Genomic DNA, 16,905 nt, shown 5'->3' with positions numbered 1-16,905 from the left:
GAGGCCCTAAAGAAGCTTTTATAGAAGGGAGTCTTTATAGGCAAAGCAGGAAGAGGCAGAGACTGAGGCAGATTTGTGCGGAGGAGGATTCGAGGCAGTAGCACACACAGACGCTACTGCAGAGGTGGTGATAGGCACATTTGCAAACACAGGAGGTGTGGGAGGATGCCAGGGCTGCACACAGTGGGGGAAACTAGACCGTTTGCTTTACACAGCATGAGGAAGAAGAGAAGTTGATAGCGACATTGGAGAGGTTTGGGGATGTTGCCTTTGCCCAAAAGAAGCACTTCTCTCTCTAAGATGCTTTTCTGAAGGAAGCTGAGGCAAAGCCATACATTTACTTGGTCGAGATAGGCAGAGTCAGTGGACAAGGAGGAGTCACTAGAGTATTGAAAAAGATATGGACAACTGGGTGCCATCAGCACAGTAGTAGCTGTTACAGTTAATGGCACAGATCAAATGACTGAGTGGGAGCAAGTAGATAGAAGTTAGAGCTGGCAAATGTTTCCTAGCAGGAATCTCCTCCTTCAGACCTGGGGACTGGCTAAACAGGAGAGGGCTGGGGGCAAATTGAGACTCATGCAGAAGTAATCTGGGGTTGGAGGTGGAGAGTGACAATCCAGCAAGAACATGAGCACACACCTTCTGTTCTGAATAATCCACTGGCCTTGAGTACATGGCAGATCATACTTCTGTCTCCTCAGCGTGTAGGCATCGAACCACAGGACAACTCCGTAGTCAAGAGATGGGACCTGCATGGAGAGTGGTCCAAGAGCAGAACTGAGGTAGCAGCAGAAAACTACATTTCCATCCAACCAAAGGGGACCATAGGCATGAAATGGGCAAAATGAACACAAATGGGAGAGCAGTGAATTCACAGTGCCCAGCTGGCAAGAATTAGGCACAGTCTACACAGGCACCAGGCCACTGCCCACCTTAATCCTGAAGTGTGGCACCCTCTGTCATTCCAGACCTGCCTCTAAGACCTCTGCCAGAGCACCTTAGTCATGTCCTCCAACACTCCCTGCTAGACCACTCCTACCTCTCCCTAAACACCTTTCCCAATGCACCTCCATCACGGCTGACTGTTTCAGCCCTAGATCCTACTTTCAGCTCTGACAAAGCACCTCAGCCCTGACATGCAGGAACCCTGCTGTTCCAATCCTGGGGCCTTGCACCTAGCTGTGCCAGTGCACCTCTCTCCTCATCCCTGCTACTCTAATGGTGGGTCTTGGTTGAACTGAGACAGGCCGGATTTGAAGAACAGGAGGCGACTGCCTAGTGAGTTTATTTGATAGTCACAAGTCCAGGGTAGAGATCTAGGAGGAGAGCCACAAGAGTCAGTTCATTGGGAACCAAAGCCAGAATTGGAAGTATTGTAGGGCAATGATTCCCAGCCTTTTCCTTACAGGAAACCTCTCCCCTCAAACCTTCTCCCATCTAGGTGGGAATCTAGCGGGGACTGCCTCCCATTTAGCATTACAGGAAGAGCTGGATGGCTGTGATCTCATGACCTTCTGTTTGAGACCCTCTGCAGTAGGGTCTGCAGAGATGAAACCGCCTGGCACTCAGCCCCCTTGTGCCACTTGAGTCTGAGTGGAGAGGGCATTGCCACAGAGCAGTGGTGAAGGGGAAAGGATGCCCTGGAGTTCTGTTCAAAGCCACTACTGTGGAAAGGTTTGGCTAGGGAAAGAGGAGGGGCCAGGGGGCTCACCATCATGAGCCAGGTGCACTGTGTGTTGGGCGAGTAGTAGCTCGGGTAGTGTGGAGTGTTGATCTTCCCCTGCAGTTCCAGGCCTCCCTGCAGTGTTAGATTCACCTGGCAGTCTGAAAACACAGACACCCCCCACCCCCCACAGACACACGTCAGCTGGGAAAACTGGATCTTCGCCTGCTGCAGAAAAAAGGGACATGCCCCACCCTCCAGAGAAGAATGGGGGAAGGCGCAGGCTACACGTTTGCTAGAGATACATGAGGCTGCTTGCTGTGCTCATGGTCTGTGTTCTCTGTGGGCCAACATCATGCTTTCCCAGCTGGGTTCGCTGGGAGCCCCAGAAACATCCCAGGGGAGCTACTTCCTGACGAGAGGGCCCCTCAGAGACAGACAGCTGAGGGAATCAACTGCAGGTGTGGATGCCTGCTTGGCACACTACATTGCTATGCCACAGTGTGTACATGTCGGGAAGAGCTGGGGACGGTATGGTGAAGGATCATAGTGCAGGAGATACCAAGAGACCAGAGCTAGAGAAAAGGGCAGTGAGTACAGCTCAAAAATGAGTAAGTGGCTGAAAACGAGGAAAGCCCAACTGGGAAAGGCTACACGCTGTGCTTTCATGAGCTAAGCAGGGGTCAAGCCTGGCTTGTACTAGCATGGGAGACCGTCAGAGAGGTGTCCAAAGCAGTGGTGCTGCTGTAACCGGCGGTGCTCTTCCCTCTGACTCAGTGCCATTGCTCCAGCCTGGCATTAGGGGTTACTGAGACATTAGTGTTGTCTTCTGTCAGGACAACCCAAGCCCTGACCACTCCTGGTTATTAAAGATCCCATGGCACTTTGAGCAAAGTAAGGTTGTTAACCTCCTTCTCCTGGCCAATTTCCAATAGGAGTCCATTCTGCTGACCTAAATTCCCCTGTGGCTTTAGCTGAATGCAGGACTCCTCACTTCTATCTATCTCCGTCCTTTTTTGGCTGCCATCACTGGAGCATCTAAGTGCCACACAATCTTTAATGAATTCCTATCCCGAACCGTTGTGTGGTGTTTCTATGCGAAACAGCTGTCACGTTCCATCTCAGTGGGAGCATCTTGGGATGGTGGGTGAAGTGACCTGTAGAATACGTGTGAGGCTAACTGACAAGGGATCTGCACTGTGTGAGCTCTCCTAGCTCCTTCATTCTCCATACTTTCCCTCCAGCCTCCCTCACCTTCAGAGGGCACAGTCTGGGCGGTGAGGATGAAAGGATCGTAGTAGCTGTACATCGCTTTCTTCCATACCACAGACATGACGTGGCCCGAAGAAAGGACTTCCACCATGGGCTCCTGACGGCTGCAGCCATAGAATCTGAGAGGAAAGAGATAGCAGGAAGTGTGAAAGAGGGTGGGAATGAGTAAAGGAGGTGAGGAAAGGAGAGGAGTGAGGTGGTGGCAAGAGACGGGGAGAGAGGAAAAAGAGGGGATGAGATTATTCAGACCTTTAACTTCAGTATGTTGCTAGACACTAAGGCCCAGATCCTCAAAGGTGTTTAGGCTTCTGACTTTCATCAAAATCAATTTATATTAGGAGCCTAAATACCTTTGAAGCTCTGGGCCTAGTAACCAAATCAAGGCATAGCATGGAGAAAAGGGCTCAGATCAGGGTGGGGGAGCATGCCCCCACCCCTTGTTAGGCCCTTCATCTTGTCTCAAACCAGACCACCTTCATGAGGACTCTGAGATCACAGGGTACCTCTTGTGACGCTACACCACGTATTCTTCATAGAGATATGCTTAAGATATGAATATGGCATAACTAAGATGTATTTTATGCAAGATGGGTCATGAGCGGTATCATTGGAAAGTTATGATTTACTGCATATGATTATCCTATTTGTATGCATATATCATTTCTGCATCTGAAGTTAGGAATATTGAGTATAACAACTACAACTGTGTTTATGCTTGGGGAATGCCCACCAGACAATGTGCAATCAACCTGCATGGACCATTAGGAAGGACAATAGGACTTTACAGATACTAATCTCCCTCCTTCCTGAGAAGTTTCCTAGGATGCTGCTTTGACATTGCAGGGTCATGTGATCATGTCACCTGATACTGGACACCATCTTGGACTGCTGGTATTTTTCCACTAGGAGGGGATAGGGGTCAAACTGGGAAACAAAGGATTCCTGCCATATGCAAATCCTATTTAAGGCTGGGAAGTGAATTAATCTTGGTTCTTCTTCACTGCATCCCAGCCCAAGAAGGAAGACTGCTGAAAACATCTGGAGAAACAAAGGAACTAAGCTGCGGGGGCAGGGAGCGCAGGTAAGAAAGATCTAGCCTGTGAGAGGAATACCCAGAGATTTAAGCTGCAAGCAGTGCAGTTTACCTTCAAGAAACTCTGCAACCTGCGCAAACCAACATTTAGGGTGAGAATGTTCTACTATTAACTAGTTGTTTTAGTGTATTAAGCTTAGGTTGTGTGTTTTGTTTTATTCGCTCAGTAATCTGCTTTGATCTGTTTGCTATCCCTTTTAATAATTTAAAATCTACCTTTTATAGCTAATAAACTTGTGTTTTTGTTTATTCTATAACCAGTTTGTGTAATTCATAACTGGGAGGGCAAAAAGCTGTGCATATCTTCCTTCACACTGAGAGGGGGAGCGAATTTCATGACTTATGCTGTATAGATCTTCACCCAGCGCAAGACAGTGTAATTTTGGGTTTACACTCCAGAGGGTGTGTGCACCTGAGTGCTGGGCAATCCCCGAGCTGAGTCTTCCTACACAGAGCTGATCTGTGTCTCTTTGCAGCCGGGTGTGTCCCTACGTGTGTGTGTGTGTGTGCGTGTGCGTGTGTGTGTGCGCATGCGCGCGCAGCAGGACAGGGTGAGGGAGCCCAGGCTGGTGGTACAGGCGGGCTCAGTGGAACCCCAGTACATCAGGTGGCACTCCAGAAGGGGGACCAACCCATAACACCCCTCATCCATAAATCAGTCATTTTAGAGCCTTCAGGAGCCCCTGTTCTCCCTCTAACCTTAATATAGATCAGACCCCATTCCTAAGGAATCTTAGTGAGAGCTTCAGTTAGTGTAAAATCAGCAGAGTTACACTGAAGTCAGTGCAGCCATAGGTGCCAACTTTCTCCGGCACCGGTGGGTGCTTGCGCCCCCTGCCCCTGGCCCCGCCCAGACTCCACCCTTTCCCTGCCCCATTCCAACCCCTTCCCCAAAGTCCCTGCCCCAACTCTGCCCCCTCCCTGCCCCATTGGATCTCTTCCCCCAATCCCCGACCCAGCCCCGTCTCTTCCCCCAGTGCGCCGCATACCTCCTCCTCCCCCCTCCCTGTCCCGCGAAACAGCTGTTTAGTGGCGCAAGTGCTGGGAGGGACGGGGGAGAAGCAGGACGTGGCGGCGCGCTCATGGAGGAGGCAGAGGTGGAGGTGAGCTGGAGCGGCGGGGGGGACAGGGCGGAGAGCTGCTGGTGGGTGCTCAGCACCCACTAACTTTTCTCCGTGGGTGCTCCAGCCCCGGAGCACCCACGAAGTCGGTGCCTATGGGTGCAGCTACACCAATTTATACTAGCTAAGGATCTGTCCAAGGATCCTCTTGTAAGGTTCCTGACCCTAAGATCTGGGCTGCTCTGAGGAGGAGTCCTATATCAAATGATGTTCTCATGAAACTCCTTGGTCTCTGAAGCACAATCTCTTGTTCCACTACCACTGTCACTGTAGAGTTGCTGTTCTTATTCATCTAAACACTTCAACTAGTTGAACATTTATTTTATTTTTTTTACTAAACTGAAGGGCTGCCTCACTAATATCCCACAGCAGTGAGTTCTACAGGTGAGTTGGTGCACTGTCAGAAAGGGTAAGTAGCGCCAACTGACTCGACTTCTTCCTACCATTTGCTGTATTTTATATCACTGTCATATGAAAGCTACCTACGAGGTGATGAGACGGTTCTCCAGTGGCCCGGCTGCATCATACATGGCCAGCCGGTCTCTGCACTCCGGGAGGGTCCACTCCAGACGTAGTTTGATCATGTGGCCTTTGGGACCACGGAGGTGCCAAAGACAACTGGAGGCCAAGTAGTCAGGGCCTTTCAGCCTGAGGACTTCCTCCGCCCTGATGTGGCTGTACCTGTAGCAACCTGAATCCATGAGACAAACAGAACCCCAGAGTGCTGTTAGCTGAGTGTCAGGGAAGGGACTCCTACCAACAAGATACCCTAATGATGACCAATACAAGCCAGTTAGGTTCTGTGTTAGCCTAGTTCCTCCCAGTGATCTCATTTTACTTTCACACTTTACCCTAGTTCCTCCCAGTGACACCAGTCCCCTCTCACTAGCCTACTCCAAGTTAATTATTGCCTTCTTCTAGGCAGACTCTCATTCTCATATTTCCCTTCTGTTTGACCCATTTTCCTTCTTCCTGGCCCCGTCCTCCACTTACTGTGTATCCCATTTAGAGTACATGCTGCCTGTTCTACTGACACTTCTAATTCTCTTTGGTTTGGCAGCTCTGAATGGGGACTGTAAGTGAAGGGAAGAGTGAGTTTCCAAGTGCACACCATGCATGCACACGCAGAGCCTGAACGCAAATGTCCAGCTATTAGCCAGAGAGTTTGTTGTGACACTGGGTTAAATGTTCAAAAGCACCTATGTGACTTAGGCACTTAGCCTAGATCCTCAAAGATATTTCAGTGCCTAACTTCCATTGAGATAAATACCTAACACCTCTGAGGATCTGAAAGTCAATGGGATTTAGGCTGCTAAATCACAGTGGTGCTTTTGAAAGTGTTATTCACTGTGTGCAGCATCTGTGCTTCATGAATACAATCCTCTTCCCCACATTTTCCTTGATCTCACATCTCAGGACAGTAAACAAAATAATTCTGGCCCCTCACCAAATCCCCCCCCCAACAAAATGAACTCAAAAAGCAAGGGAAAGGATGGCCTACCCAGAGTGGATTTCAGCACTACTATGTCTTTCACACTGGATTCTGTTGGAAAGGAAATATATAAAAGAAAGGGGAAAAAAAAAACATAAGAATCTGTAGTACCTAAAATCTAAGCTGCAGGATGGGCCCCTCTCCTCCTTTCTGTGCCCAGTGGTCCCCCCCATCAAGCACTACCCTGGGTGCCTTCATTCCTTACTATGCCTGTTATCAAGATCTACTTTGGTCACCTCCTCTATCTCCCATTCCTCCATCCTTGTCCAACCTATCCTGAGCCCTATCCCTCTTACCCATGATGCCCCAACCTGCCATGAGCCTCTCTCCTTCTTTACTTGGCCATCATCTGATCCTCTCCCAGGCATATTCTCTTCTTCCCACACAAGTCAGTCATTAACCTAGGCCACCATTCTTTAGCCACACCCCACGTGGCCATAGGCCCTTCCACTCCTAACCATGCTCATTGTCAAGCACTAGTACCCCAGGGAAGTGCCTTGCTTCCCATGCCTCCCAGGCTCTACCCTGGCTACCTGCCTGTGACCTAACCCACTTTCCTCCTTTCTTCTCTCTTACTCTAGATGGAAAGAAAGTCCCTTGGGGTGAGCAGAGATGTGGGGGTAGAAGGATCCAAATCCCAAAGGGGATTGGGCTCTTCTCACTCAGGGAGTCAAGGAAGGGAGATTCTTTCCAGTGACTTCAGTGGGCTTTGAATCTGCTGTCAAAGAGGATTACGAATGGAAAAAAAAAAAAAACTGAAAATGTGACGATAACAGGGAGGATTGGTACAAGTGACCACAAGGTATGTGAGTTTGGCACAGTGAATACTAGGTTAACAGAATACTGCAGTCCAAAGGGATTCTTTAACAAGAAAATCAGTTATGGGGAATTAAGAAATTTGGGGTCCTCTTCTTCCTGTTGCAGGATATGAATAACTTCCATTGAAAACAGTGGGAGTTTCTTGTAGTCTCCGAGAGACAGGGATGGAGAGAGAACAAAGCCCCCAATGAGTGATGTCCAATAGATGGACTATTGAACTGCTTTATAAAATGTCCCTTTAAAAAGGAACATAAAGAGAGGACAATCCACAAACCTGTTTAAAAAAAAAAATAGTGTCAGTGTGGTTGGCCCATTTAGGGGGGCTGGGCCCAGCCCCACCTGTGACTGATCAGCTGCCTCCCAGCTCATGCTAAGAGGCAGTGATCAGGTGATAGTTTGTAGATCACCTGGTCCTCATAAAGGCCAGCAAGAGCTTTGTTGAGTGGAGGGCTGCTGGTGGGTGGGAAGATTGTGGTTTCAGGAGTTCCTAGAGCAGGGGAAAGAGGCCAGGTTATATATGATTCCTAGGCAGATGGCCTGCTGAGGGTAATCCTATAGGGAATAGATTGGCTCCTAAAAAAAGACCTTGAGTCAGGGTGAAAGGATGTGATTATATTTTTGAACCTGTGTTAAATAGATTTTATTCTAAAGAAATACAAATGAGTTCCTGAAAGAAAAGGGGCTGAAATCCTATGGCTAGAGAGATTGTGGGCTTACAAATAGCTATTAGAAAAAAAGTGAGGGAAGACTTGGAAGATCTGACCACATACAAATCAGTGGGTTGATAAAATAGGCACCCTATGATAAAGAGAGGCAGCTAACAAATTTAGTAATATTAAGAGTCTTCACATAGGAGCATTTGGCTGAGGGTTTTAAAACACTTTACTGCTGTCAATTAATTACACCTCAACAAGCTGTGAGGTTGGAAAGTGTAAAGGAATTGTTAACTATCATTTTATTCCCACTTTACAGATGGCTAAACAAAGACCTAGATTAAGTGATTTGCCAAGGCCGTGTCTATCCCAGGGATAGAATCCTGAAGATCCGGATTTTTGCCCCCTGCTCTAGGCACTAGACCTACTTCTTCCCAAGCTATCAAATCTTACTCAACTACAGCCATTTACTTTTGAAATGTCACGGAGAAACAGGGAAACCCCAATAGATGATCATGGCAATTAGAATTGAGCAAATCTTACTTTAGACCCTAATAAAATAATGAACAAATGTGAAGGGAATGAAAGGAAAAAAAACTGGAAACCTTTAGAAGATAATGGTACTGACAAACTTGATTGCTTTTTTTGATAGAATTACTAAATTAGTGGATAAAGGGAAAGCAGAAGATGCAATATAGCTTGATTTTTAGTGAATCGTTAGGCATGTGTTTCATGAAATCTTAATTTAAATTGGCTCGAATGTGAGCCCTGTCACATACAGTGCACCAGAAACTGAAAAGCTGCAAATAAAAAATTATAAATGGCAATTTATTAAATGGAGAGACGTGTTCAGTGGGACGTTAGGTTTGGTCTTATTTAACATCTTCATTAATGATCTGGAAGAGGGAGTAAAAAGCATTTTAATGACATTCCCCAATACTAAATTAAAAAACAGCCATGAGAACAGAGAGAAAAGGACCCTGTGAAGTGAGAAATAGGGTAGGAATATACCAAAATAAGATTAATCTGGGAAAAATGCCAGATAATGTATCTAGGGGGAAATGGTTGGAAACATGTTATTTAATGAGAAACTTTGAATTGGCAATAGTGAAAGAGACCCCGGGAGTAACAACGATAGCAAATTAGAGATGAGTTTGCAATGCAATAGGGCAGAATTTAAACAAACAGTCATTGTGGGCAGGGCCAGCTCTAGGTTTTTTTACTGCCCCAAGCAAAAAAAATTTTGGCTGCCCCTCTAGTCCTGAGGAACTGGAAATGTTAGCATCTTAAATTTATTTTATAACCAAGAGCACTGCAGTCAGCGGAAACTCCTTTTGTCACCAGTTATAATCCAAGGAATAACCACTACTCCTCAAAAAATTTGGAATCCTTGGCTATAAAATAAATTCAGTATTTCATTGATCTACTTATGGATTGGATCTTACAAACGTTTATACACGTGAGTAATGTTATTCACATGAGTATTTCCATGGAGGTTGAGCGGGAGTCCTGACACTGCCACCTGTTGGCTTAGGGAGTAGCTATCCCTATAATTCTACAGTTCTGGGAGTTCCTACCAATCACATGCTGGGAACACATACCAAATAAATATCCTGAGGATTTTCTGCCAGAAGTACCTAGCTAAATATTTATGCCACACTCGTCGCATATCTGAGTACCTAACACAAACACATTACTCCGCATGGGTGTCCTATCTGTAGACCCGAACTCTTTTTTTCCCCTCTTCCCCTTTGCAGAACTTTCTGCAATGCCTCCAGTCTTTCAGCTTTTCTCAACAGCATTTTGAACACAGCCAGAGGAGGTGAGAGTTGAGTGGGATTTTGGTTTAAAGTTATCATTAATATCATGACAAAGAGATGGGCCTTACACTTTTTCTCTAAAAACAGAGAACTTTTTAGTCATCCTCAGCTTTTGTGAAACAGGGAGTTTCATAATGGTGGGCTTGTTACTGCTAAGTCTACCTTCAGCTCCTGTTAGTTTCATTAGCAAAAATGAGGCTTAAGAGATCTTGGTCACAAGGGAGCAGTTGGCTCAAAGATGGCTCAGGCCTAACCATTAAGATATTTGAGAGTAAAGACCAGAAATCTTCAATGGATGGTGAATGCAATGTGCACCAGTATAGTGTGTGCAGAGTCCTGTGTAGTGTGCTTACATCAGCCTGTTCTTGCCAACAACGCTGGCTACTGAGTTCAGCTTCCGACAATAGTTTTCTCCCCAAGTACAAGTGTACTATGGTAGTCCACATATCTATCTACTGGCAGATGTTTATTTGAAAACAAATAATCTCTCTCCTCCTTGTGAACCAGCAGGAGGAAGGATTGGTTGGTTCCTGGGTTCTTTACGGTTGTTGGTGTATATGTTTGAGTGTAAGTGGGTGTGGCGTGTGTGTACCATTAACTTACTGAAAGAAAAACAAGTTGAAGAATTGAGTTTTACCTTTAGTTCTGAATGTGGTGAAGTCTGTTGTCATACATCTCTTGTGTGGAAGTGAGTTCCATAATCTGGGGCCAATTCCTGTGGCAGGTCTGTCTTTTAATAATCCAGTGGCTGTCCCCCTAAGCAGGACTTTCCCCCTCTCCACCCAGCTGCAGCCCCGCCAGCCACCACTGCCCTGGGACACCTTTGCCTCCCGTTTCCTTCGGTTCTGTCTGGGCTGGTTCCCCCCAGGGCATGCCTTGCTCTGAGCCACTTCCCCCCTCCACTGTGCTTTAAGCGGCCAGGCTGGTCTGCGCTCCCTGGCCCGCTGGCCCGGGTGTCAGCAAGTGGTCACATCTGTCAAAGCGGCTCCTCTCCGCCACCTCATACCCACTCCCCCTGGCTCTGCTGGGCTGGGAGCCGCTCCGCGAGCAAAGCACATTGTGCAGAGCAAGCCTGGCTGCCCCCAGGTCCTAGCACTGCCTGATCTGCCCATTGGTGGATTTTTCAGGAAAAAAAAAAGGATGGCCAGAATGCCGCCCCTGGAAATGTGCCGCCCCAAGCACGTGCTTGCTTTGCTGGTGCCTAGAGCTGGCCCTGATTGTGGGCTCTGTGCACAGAGGTATCACATCACAGAGCAAGGAGGGAGCAATCACACCATGGGCCTGATCCAAACCTCAGTGCCATCAATGGCATTTTTTTCCACTGACTTAATGGACTTTGGATCAAGGCCTATAAAAGACCTGAAATATCAAGGGCAGTTGCCAGGCCTTCATTCCCAGGACACTTTAACAAGCCGTGATCTCTATTTTTTGCACCGATTAAAAAAATCTTGAAGTCAATATAAGGAATTGAAATGATGGAAATATGACAAGCATCGTGAAGCAAAAACAATTGTAATCTAAGTATGTTGCATTCAGTTCTGTTCTCGGTCTATCAGAGAGTGGAATAGTCTCCCAAGGAACGTCATGGAAGCCCGGTTGCTTGGGACATTGGAGTAAAGCTACAAAGCATATAGTGCAGGGAACAACTCTGCGCCTGCCAAAGCTGAAGGAGGCGGCAGAGGAAAGGACAAGATGCTGCCTAGTCAGTCACTGCCATCTCTTACTCCATGAGTCTATAATTCTTCAGGGGAATAACCAAACTTCATGAAAAGTGTGTCCTGTACAAGGAGGAAACACTTGTAATTCATTCCCCTGTCCTGTTCAGTCTTCTGCCTTTCCCTCTAGCATACACTCTACCCTTCCTCTATTGTTTCTCTCTCCTTCCCTTTCAGTAAGGCCATTCAGTCTAGCCTCTCAACCTGCCTGCAGCAACTTATAGGCCTCAGCCCCTAATCCTGAAAGTTTAGGTCACACTTGGGTGGCTGATACTCACCCAGCAGAACCAGAGAGTCTGGATCAACCTTGTACTCTGTCTGGTAGGAGAGGCGGTTTGTACTGTTGGCACTGGCGAGAAGCTCTCTGCAGAGAGTCATGTTCACCCTCTCAGCAGTCATCTCCTTGTGCTGACTCTCGGGGACTTGAAGGGTGAACCAGAAGAAGAAGGTCAGGGACCCCTCCCTAGCAGGGAGATAGCACATTAATTTCCTTCATCCTTTTCATTTCAAGTGAGTTCAGCACTGGTGAGAGTCACCTCACTGACAGCCCTGGAGACAGATCTCCTCCTCTCTTTAGCTACAGATCAGACACATCAGTACAAATATCCCAAAGCACACTGCCCCACCAATGTGCCTCAGCCCCAACCTAGAGAGACCACCTTTAGTGGAAAAGAGGAGCCAGTTTGTCCATGGTCCATTCAATAGTTGGTCTTTCTGCTGAGGAAGCCATCTTGTGCCACTGGTAATGGTGGCGTTAATTATCTGGACACCTGCCCATTAGAAACTAAAATGAGATCATTAAACTTTTATAATCTACTTGAATGTGCTTCAGGTGGAAATAACTTGTGGTCACTGCTGACAAATTGAAAATGTTGACCTTTAAGGCTCCATGTCCCATCTCCCAGTAGTGACAAGTGACTGATGCTGGACTCTGTTCAGCTGATCAGAATGAGCCTTTAATCCTGTGCAGGGACCATTGATACAGGGCAAGAGATCACAACCACCATAGTTTCTCAGCTGAATGACAGAGAAAATGGCCCAAGCTGGGGAGCGACTGTAGGCCTGAGTGAAAAAATGTGAATGAAACATTTTCCTGCTGGAAAAAGTTTTTTTTTCTGAAATAGAAATTCTGTGGGCAAAGATTGCTGTTGATGTAATTTGCCATTGGCAAAATCAAAACAAAATGTTGGGATCATGTTGACACTAGTCTCCACATCTGCCCTAGCCACCACAGTGCCCTGAGGCAGTTGTAGTTCCAAGTCCCCCCTACTCCACTTCTCCCTTATGGGCCTGCCCCGTGCAGAACTACATCTCCCAGGATGCACCTTGGTCTTTGTGGTGTTTCATTGCGTGTTGACAGTACAAAATGAATCATTTCGATTCAAGAATGTCAAAACAGTCTTTCAATAGAAAATGCTGAGACTAAACCTTTTGACATTTCCTAATTAATTTTTTTCTGGACTTTTCATTCCATAAGAAGTTTCGATATTTTGACTTTTCATCTCAGTTTGGGCTGAAAACAAACGTTGAATTATTGGAATTTCCTGTGGGATGGAAATTCCATTTTTCAATCAGCTTTAGTCCAGAGCCCAGCTGGAGTAAGAATGGAGGTTGCAGCAGCTCTTGTCAGATGAACAGATGGCTACTGAACAAGATCACAACCGAGCTGTAACTTTCGCATAGGACAGGAGAGACAGAGTCCTGAAAAGCAAACAAATGTGGATGTAACACTCACCCGAAGGCATATACTGTGCTGGAGTTGTAATATGGATCCAGGTCCGTGACACGAATAAGTTCCCTCAGCTGTAATAAGAATGCCAACAGATAACTAGCCAACAAGAGTACAACAGCAAACTTCCCATGGAACCCACCCAGTGCTCCAGCCCCCTCTGTTTTGGTATAACCCACCTAGTCTTCCATTCACAGAAGCACCTGTGGCCCATTCCCCCACTCAGCCTCAGCTCCCAGACATGAAACCACCCTCACCATCTTCTGTAGCTTTGCTGACTCAGTCCAGAAGGCTCTGGATTCTGGCCGTCCAAGGTCCAGGGAGTACTGACAATTGAGGATCCGGAGGCTGCCGGAGTAGAACTGCAGGACGGTTGATTCCAAGTGTCGTGGTCTGTAGTCTGACAACAAAAGACACAGGTAGATTAACCCATGGATGTGGAGGACAGGGTTCTTTGGGTGGGTGGGGGAACTTAGCTAGCTCCCTAGGGAATCAGTGCACAGATGGTTGACCCATGGCGACCCATCCAGGAGTCACTGATTCTCTTTGGCATCTAAATCGGCTTCCTCCTTGCTAGGACACATGAGCACCAGCATAAAGAACAAAACACCATAGAACTGTTACCTAGGAAATACCAGGTCAGCACTCCAGCTCCAGCCAACACCACAAGGACTATCCAGAGGGGTGCATAGCGCAGGCAGTCGCGAGCCTTGCTCTTGGGTTCATCCTCAGATGGGGTGTTTGCATCTTCCTCAGCCTCCATCATGGGCATCTAGTCAGGCAGCAGACCAAGGATCAGGCTGTATTATCTTCGCATCCCTTGCTCTCTTCCTATGTGTCGTTTATCATCTATATGCTCCTCTTCCTATTTGTACATCCCCTTGTTATCTATGCATAGGGCCCTACCAAATTCATGGCCATGAAAAACACATCACAGACCGTGAAATCTGGTCTTTTCTGTGCTTTTACTCTCTACTATACAGATTTCACGTGGGAGACCAGCATTTCTCAAATTGGGGATCCTGACCCAAAAGGGAGTTGCCTGGGGGTTGCGGTATTGCAACCCTTACTTCTGCGCTGGCTTCAGAGCTGGGCGGCCGGAGAACAGTGGCTATTGGCTGGGTAGCCAGCTCTGAAGGCAGCACCCTGTCAGCAGCAGCACAGAAGTAAGGGTGGCAATACCATACCAGGCCATCCTTACTTCTGCGCTGCTGGTGGTGGCGGCTCTGCCTTCCGGCCAGCAGCTGCCACTCTCCAGCTGCCCAGCCCTGAAGGCAGCGCCACCACCAGCACAGAAGTAAGGGTAGCAGTACCGCAACCCCCCCGTACACACAATATCTTTGTGACCCCCCTAAAATAACCTGGTTACCCCCCCCCCAAAACTCCTTTTTGGGTCAGGACCCCAGCAATCACAACACTGTGAAATTTCATATTTAAATAGCTAAAATCATGAAATTTACGTTTTAAAATCATATGACCATGAAATTGACCAAAATGATCTATGAATTTGGTAGGGCCCTACCTATGCCAAATCCCTAGGACCTTGCTCATTGCTTACACAAGCAAAACTCCTGTTGAAGTCCCGCAGGAGTTTATTCAGTCATTACTTAGGCAGAAGCTGAGTGAGACCTTTAGGATCATGCCCTATCCATCCTCCTGCTGGCTCTGTGCCCCTAGTGTCTGTATGTCCTAACTTTTTAATACATTCCCCAGCATACCCGCGTCTGCCCCCAAATGTCACTGAATGCAACAGCATTACCTATGCAAACTGCTGAGCTCCAGGGGTCTGCAAGGCAACAGGAATGCTTTCAAATGCTGCATAACCCACTCTAAAGTAGCTCCTTGCTACCCCCTCTCCCCCCTCCCCACTGATGGATACTAGGGAGTGGTGACCCCCCAATGGTAATTCAGCCCTCTACCTTCCAGATGGCCATCTTTACCCCTCCTCCCACAACACCTGATTGTCTGACTTATTCCTGCCTACTCCTTCCTGTAATCGCCCGTGATTCTCTGCTAAGAAGTACCATAGCCTACCAAGACTGGATGCTCCTGGGCTGGCCTCCTTGGACACTTTCCCTCTACTGTCCCTTAAGAGGCCTTGTGACAGTCCTGTCACCCAATAACATACTAGTAGAGGCCAAAGGATTTGCATGTCGACATATGAGTGTGCCTGGATGTGAATGTGAGGGGGTGTGCGGGGGTGCCGGAGTGTGTGTTAGCATGTTCCAAAGCCTGTTTACATGGTGCTCTGCCTGCCTGGAGGACACACATGTGTATGCATGGGGCTGTGCCTGGGTGTGTTAGAGTGCAGGGGTGAGGGGTGCATGTGAGTGCCTGTTAGAGGAGGTCCCTAGAGGGTTGAAGCATGTGGATGCACATGTTTGTGCACACATGGAAGTCTGTATTAACGTGTGTGCTGCATGACCATATGAGAACAACAAGGGCAGCCAGCATTCCTATTTCACTCCGATACTGAGGCTCCTCCCAACCCTCAACTTTGCTCCTCAAATACAGAGACACATGTAAAGAGTGTTTAAAAAAAAAAAAGCAACTCAATGGAAACATCTAACTTAAGAGCAGGCACAAAGACAACAGTGAATCCATTAACACCACCACTTCCTGTCTCCTACAACCCTCTCACATGCAGTAGAGATCGAAATACACCGATGTTACTCTTCACTGTGATCTCCTTTCAGCTGATGTTCCTCAGGGGTATCCCCTGCCCCGGAGCAGGAGGGAGGAGGTGAGGGTCTCTACTCCACCTTCAAGGGATTCCTTCAAAACAACAGCCGCATAAAGAACCGCAGACTGATCAAAAAGAGCCTCCCTTTGCTAGAAGATCAATTCTAGGCACTGGGGTTTCCCCCAAAGCTACAGACCTACCTTTGAAACCTCCAGCTCTGCGTGTGGCCGGGCGCACACACATTGGTAGACATGTGTTTACTCAAGCCCAAGGCCTCCCTGGCGATCAATAATGTGAGGCCGTGTCTTTGTTTTGGCCTTTGCCCTGTCCGGCCCTACAGAGAGGGCTGAGCGTGCTCAGGAGAGACACAGCTTTCTCTAATGGCGGATGGCTCAGAGGGGAAGGAGGTTTGCCAAGAGAGAGGATCTGCAGGCTGTGAAAAGATGATGCCGTAAACAGCCTGGGTAACAGTCCCCCATCCCCTGAGAAGCCTAACCTGGAAGGCAGGTGCAGACGGATCACAGATTCCCTCTGTGGGGCAACTAGTTGCTCAGCAACTGCTTTCTGTCTTAGTTACACTCCTGGGTCCCAGTGGAGATAAAAGGCACAAATGCACTGAGAAGAAAAGGCTTGTTCAGATGGGGGGGGGGCTCTTGCTGAAGGCAGTGGGCTGTACAAAGGAGGGACAATGGGAGGTGGCAGGGGCTAGCACTGTCCAAACTAATAGCACTGGTAAGAACTAGGCAAAGCTTTATCAGTGCCCCTCAGTCCTGACCCGTAATGCTCCCTGCCACTCCAATTCTGAGCCTCCCCCGTCTCTTTGCCATTTCTCCTCACCCTCA

At 47.7% G+C, this 16,905-nt stretch overlaps 1 protein-coding gene across 9 annotated transcripts in view; it reads right to left on the bottom strand.

Annotated features, from left to right (window-relative positions):
- The window catches only part of TMPRSS6 (transmembrane serine protease 6), a 43,123-nt gene extending 26,840 nt beyond the window's left edge, over nucleotides 1-16,283 (bottom strand). For 5 of the 9 annotated variants that reach the window (XM_054032041.1, XM_054032032.1, XM_054032025.1 and 2 more), the window contains exons 1-10: nucleotides 16,022-16,224; nucleotides 14,005-14,152; nucleotides 13,638-13,780; nucleotides 13,387-13,454; nucleotides 11,930-12,114; nucleotides 6,654-6,695; nucleotides 5,639-5,843; nucleotides 2,921-3,057; nucleotides 1,715-1,827; nucleotides 643-752 (exon numbers count right to left, since the gene is read on the bottom strand). In XM_054032041.1, coding sequence (XP_053888016.1) covers nucleotides 643-752; nucleotides 1,715-1,827; nucleotides 2,921-3,057; nucleotides 5,639-5,843; nucleotides 6,654-6,695; nucleotides 11,930-12,114; nucleotides 13,387-13,454; nucleotides 13,638-13,780; nucleotides 14,005-14,152 — 1,151 coding nt within the window. In that variant the 5' untranslated portion in view covers nucleotides 16,022-16,224. Of the gene's footprint in view, nucleotides 1-642; nucleotides 753-1,714; nucleotides 1,828-2,920; nucleotides 3,058-5,638; nucleotides 5,844-6,653; nucleotides 6,696-11,929; nucleotides 12,115-13,386; nucleotides 13,455-13,637; nucleotides 13,781-14,004; nucleotides 14,153-16,021; nucleotides 16,225-16,263 lie in introns of those variants that run through there. The other 4 variants (XM_054031999.1, XM_054031993.1, XM_054031984.1 and 1 more) reach the window with 4 other exon arrangements.
- Between the last annotated feature and the right edge of the window lie 622 nt (nucleotides 16,284-16,905).

This window comes from Malaclemys terrapin, chromosome 1 (assembly GCF_027887155.1).
Source record: "Malaclemys terrapin pileata isolate rMalTer1 chromosome 1, rMalTer1.hap1, whole genome shotgun sequence".
NCBI classification, from domain to species: Eukaryota; Metazoa; Chordata; order Testudines; family Emydidae; genus Malaclemys; species Malaclemys terrapin.
Note: the sequence above shows the minus strand (reverse complement) of the source record. Positions and strands in the feature narration are given on the sequence as shown.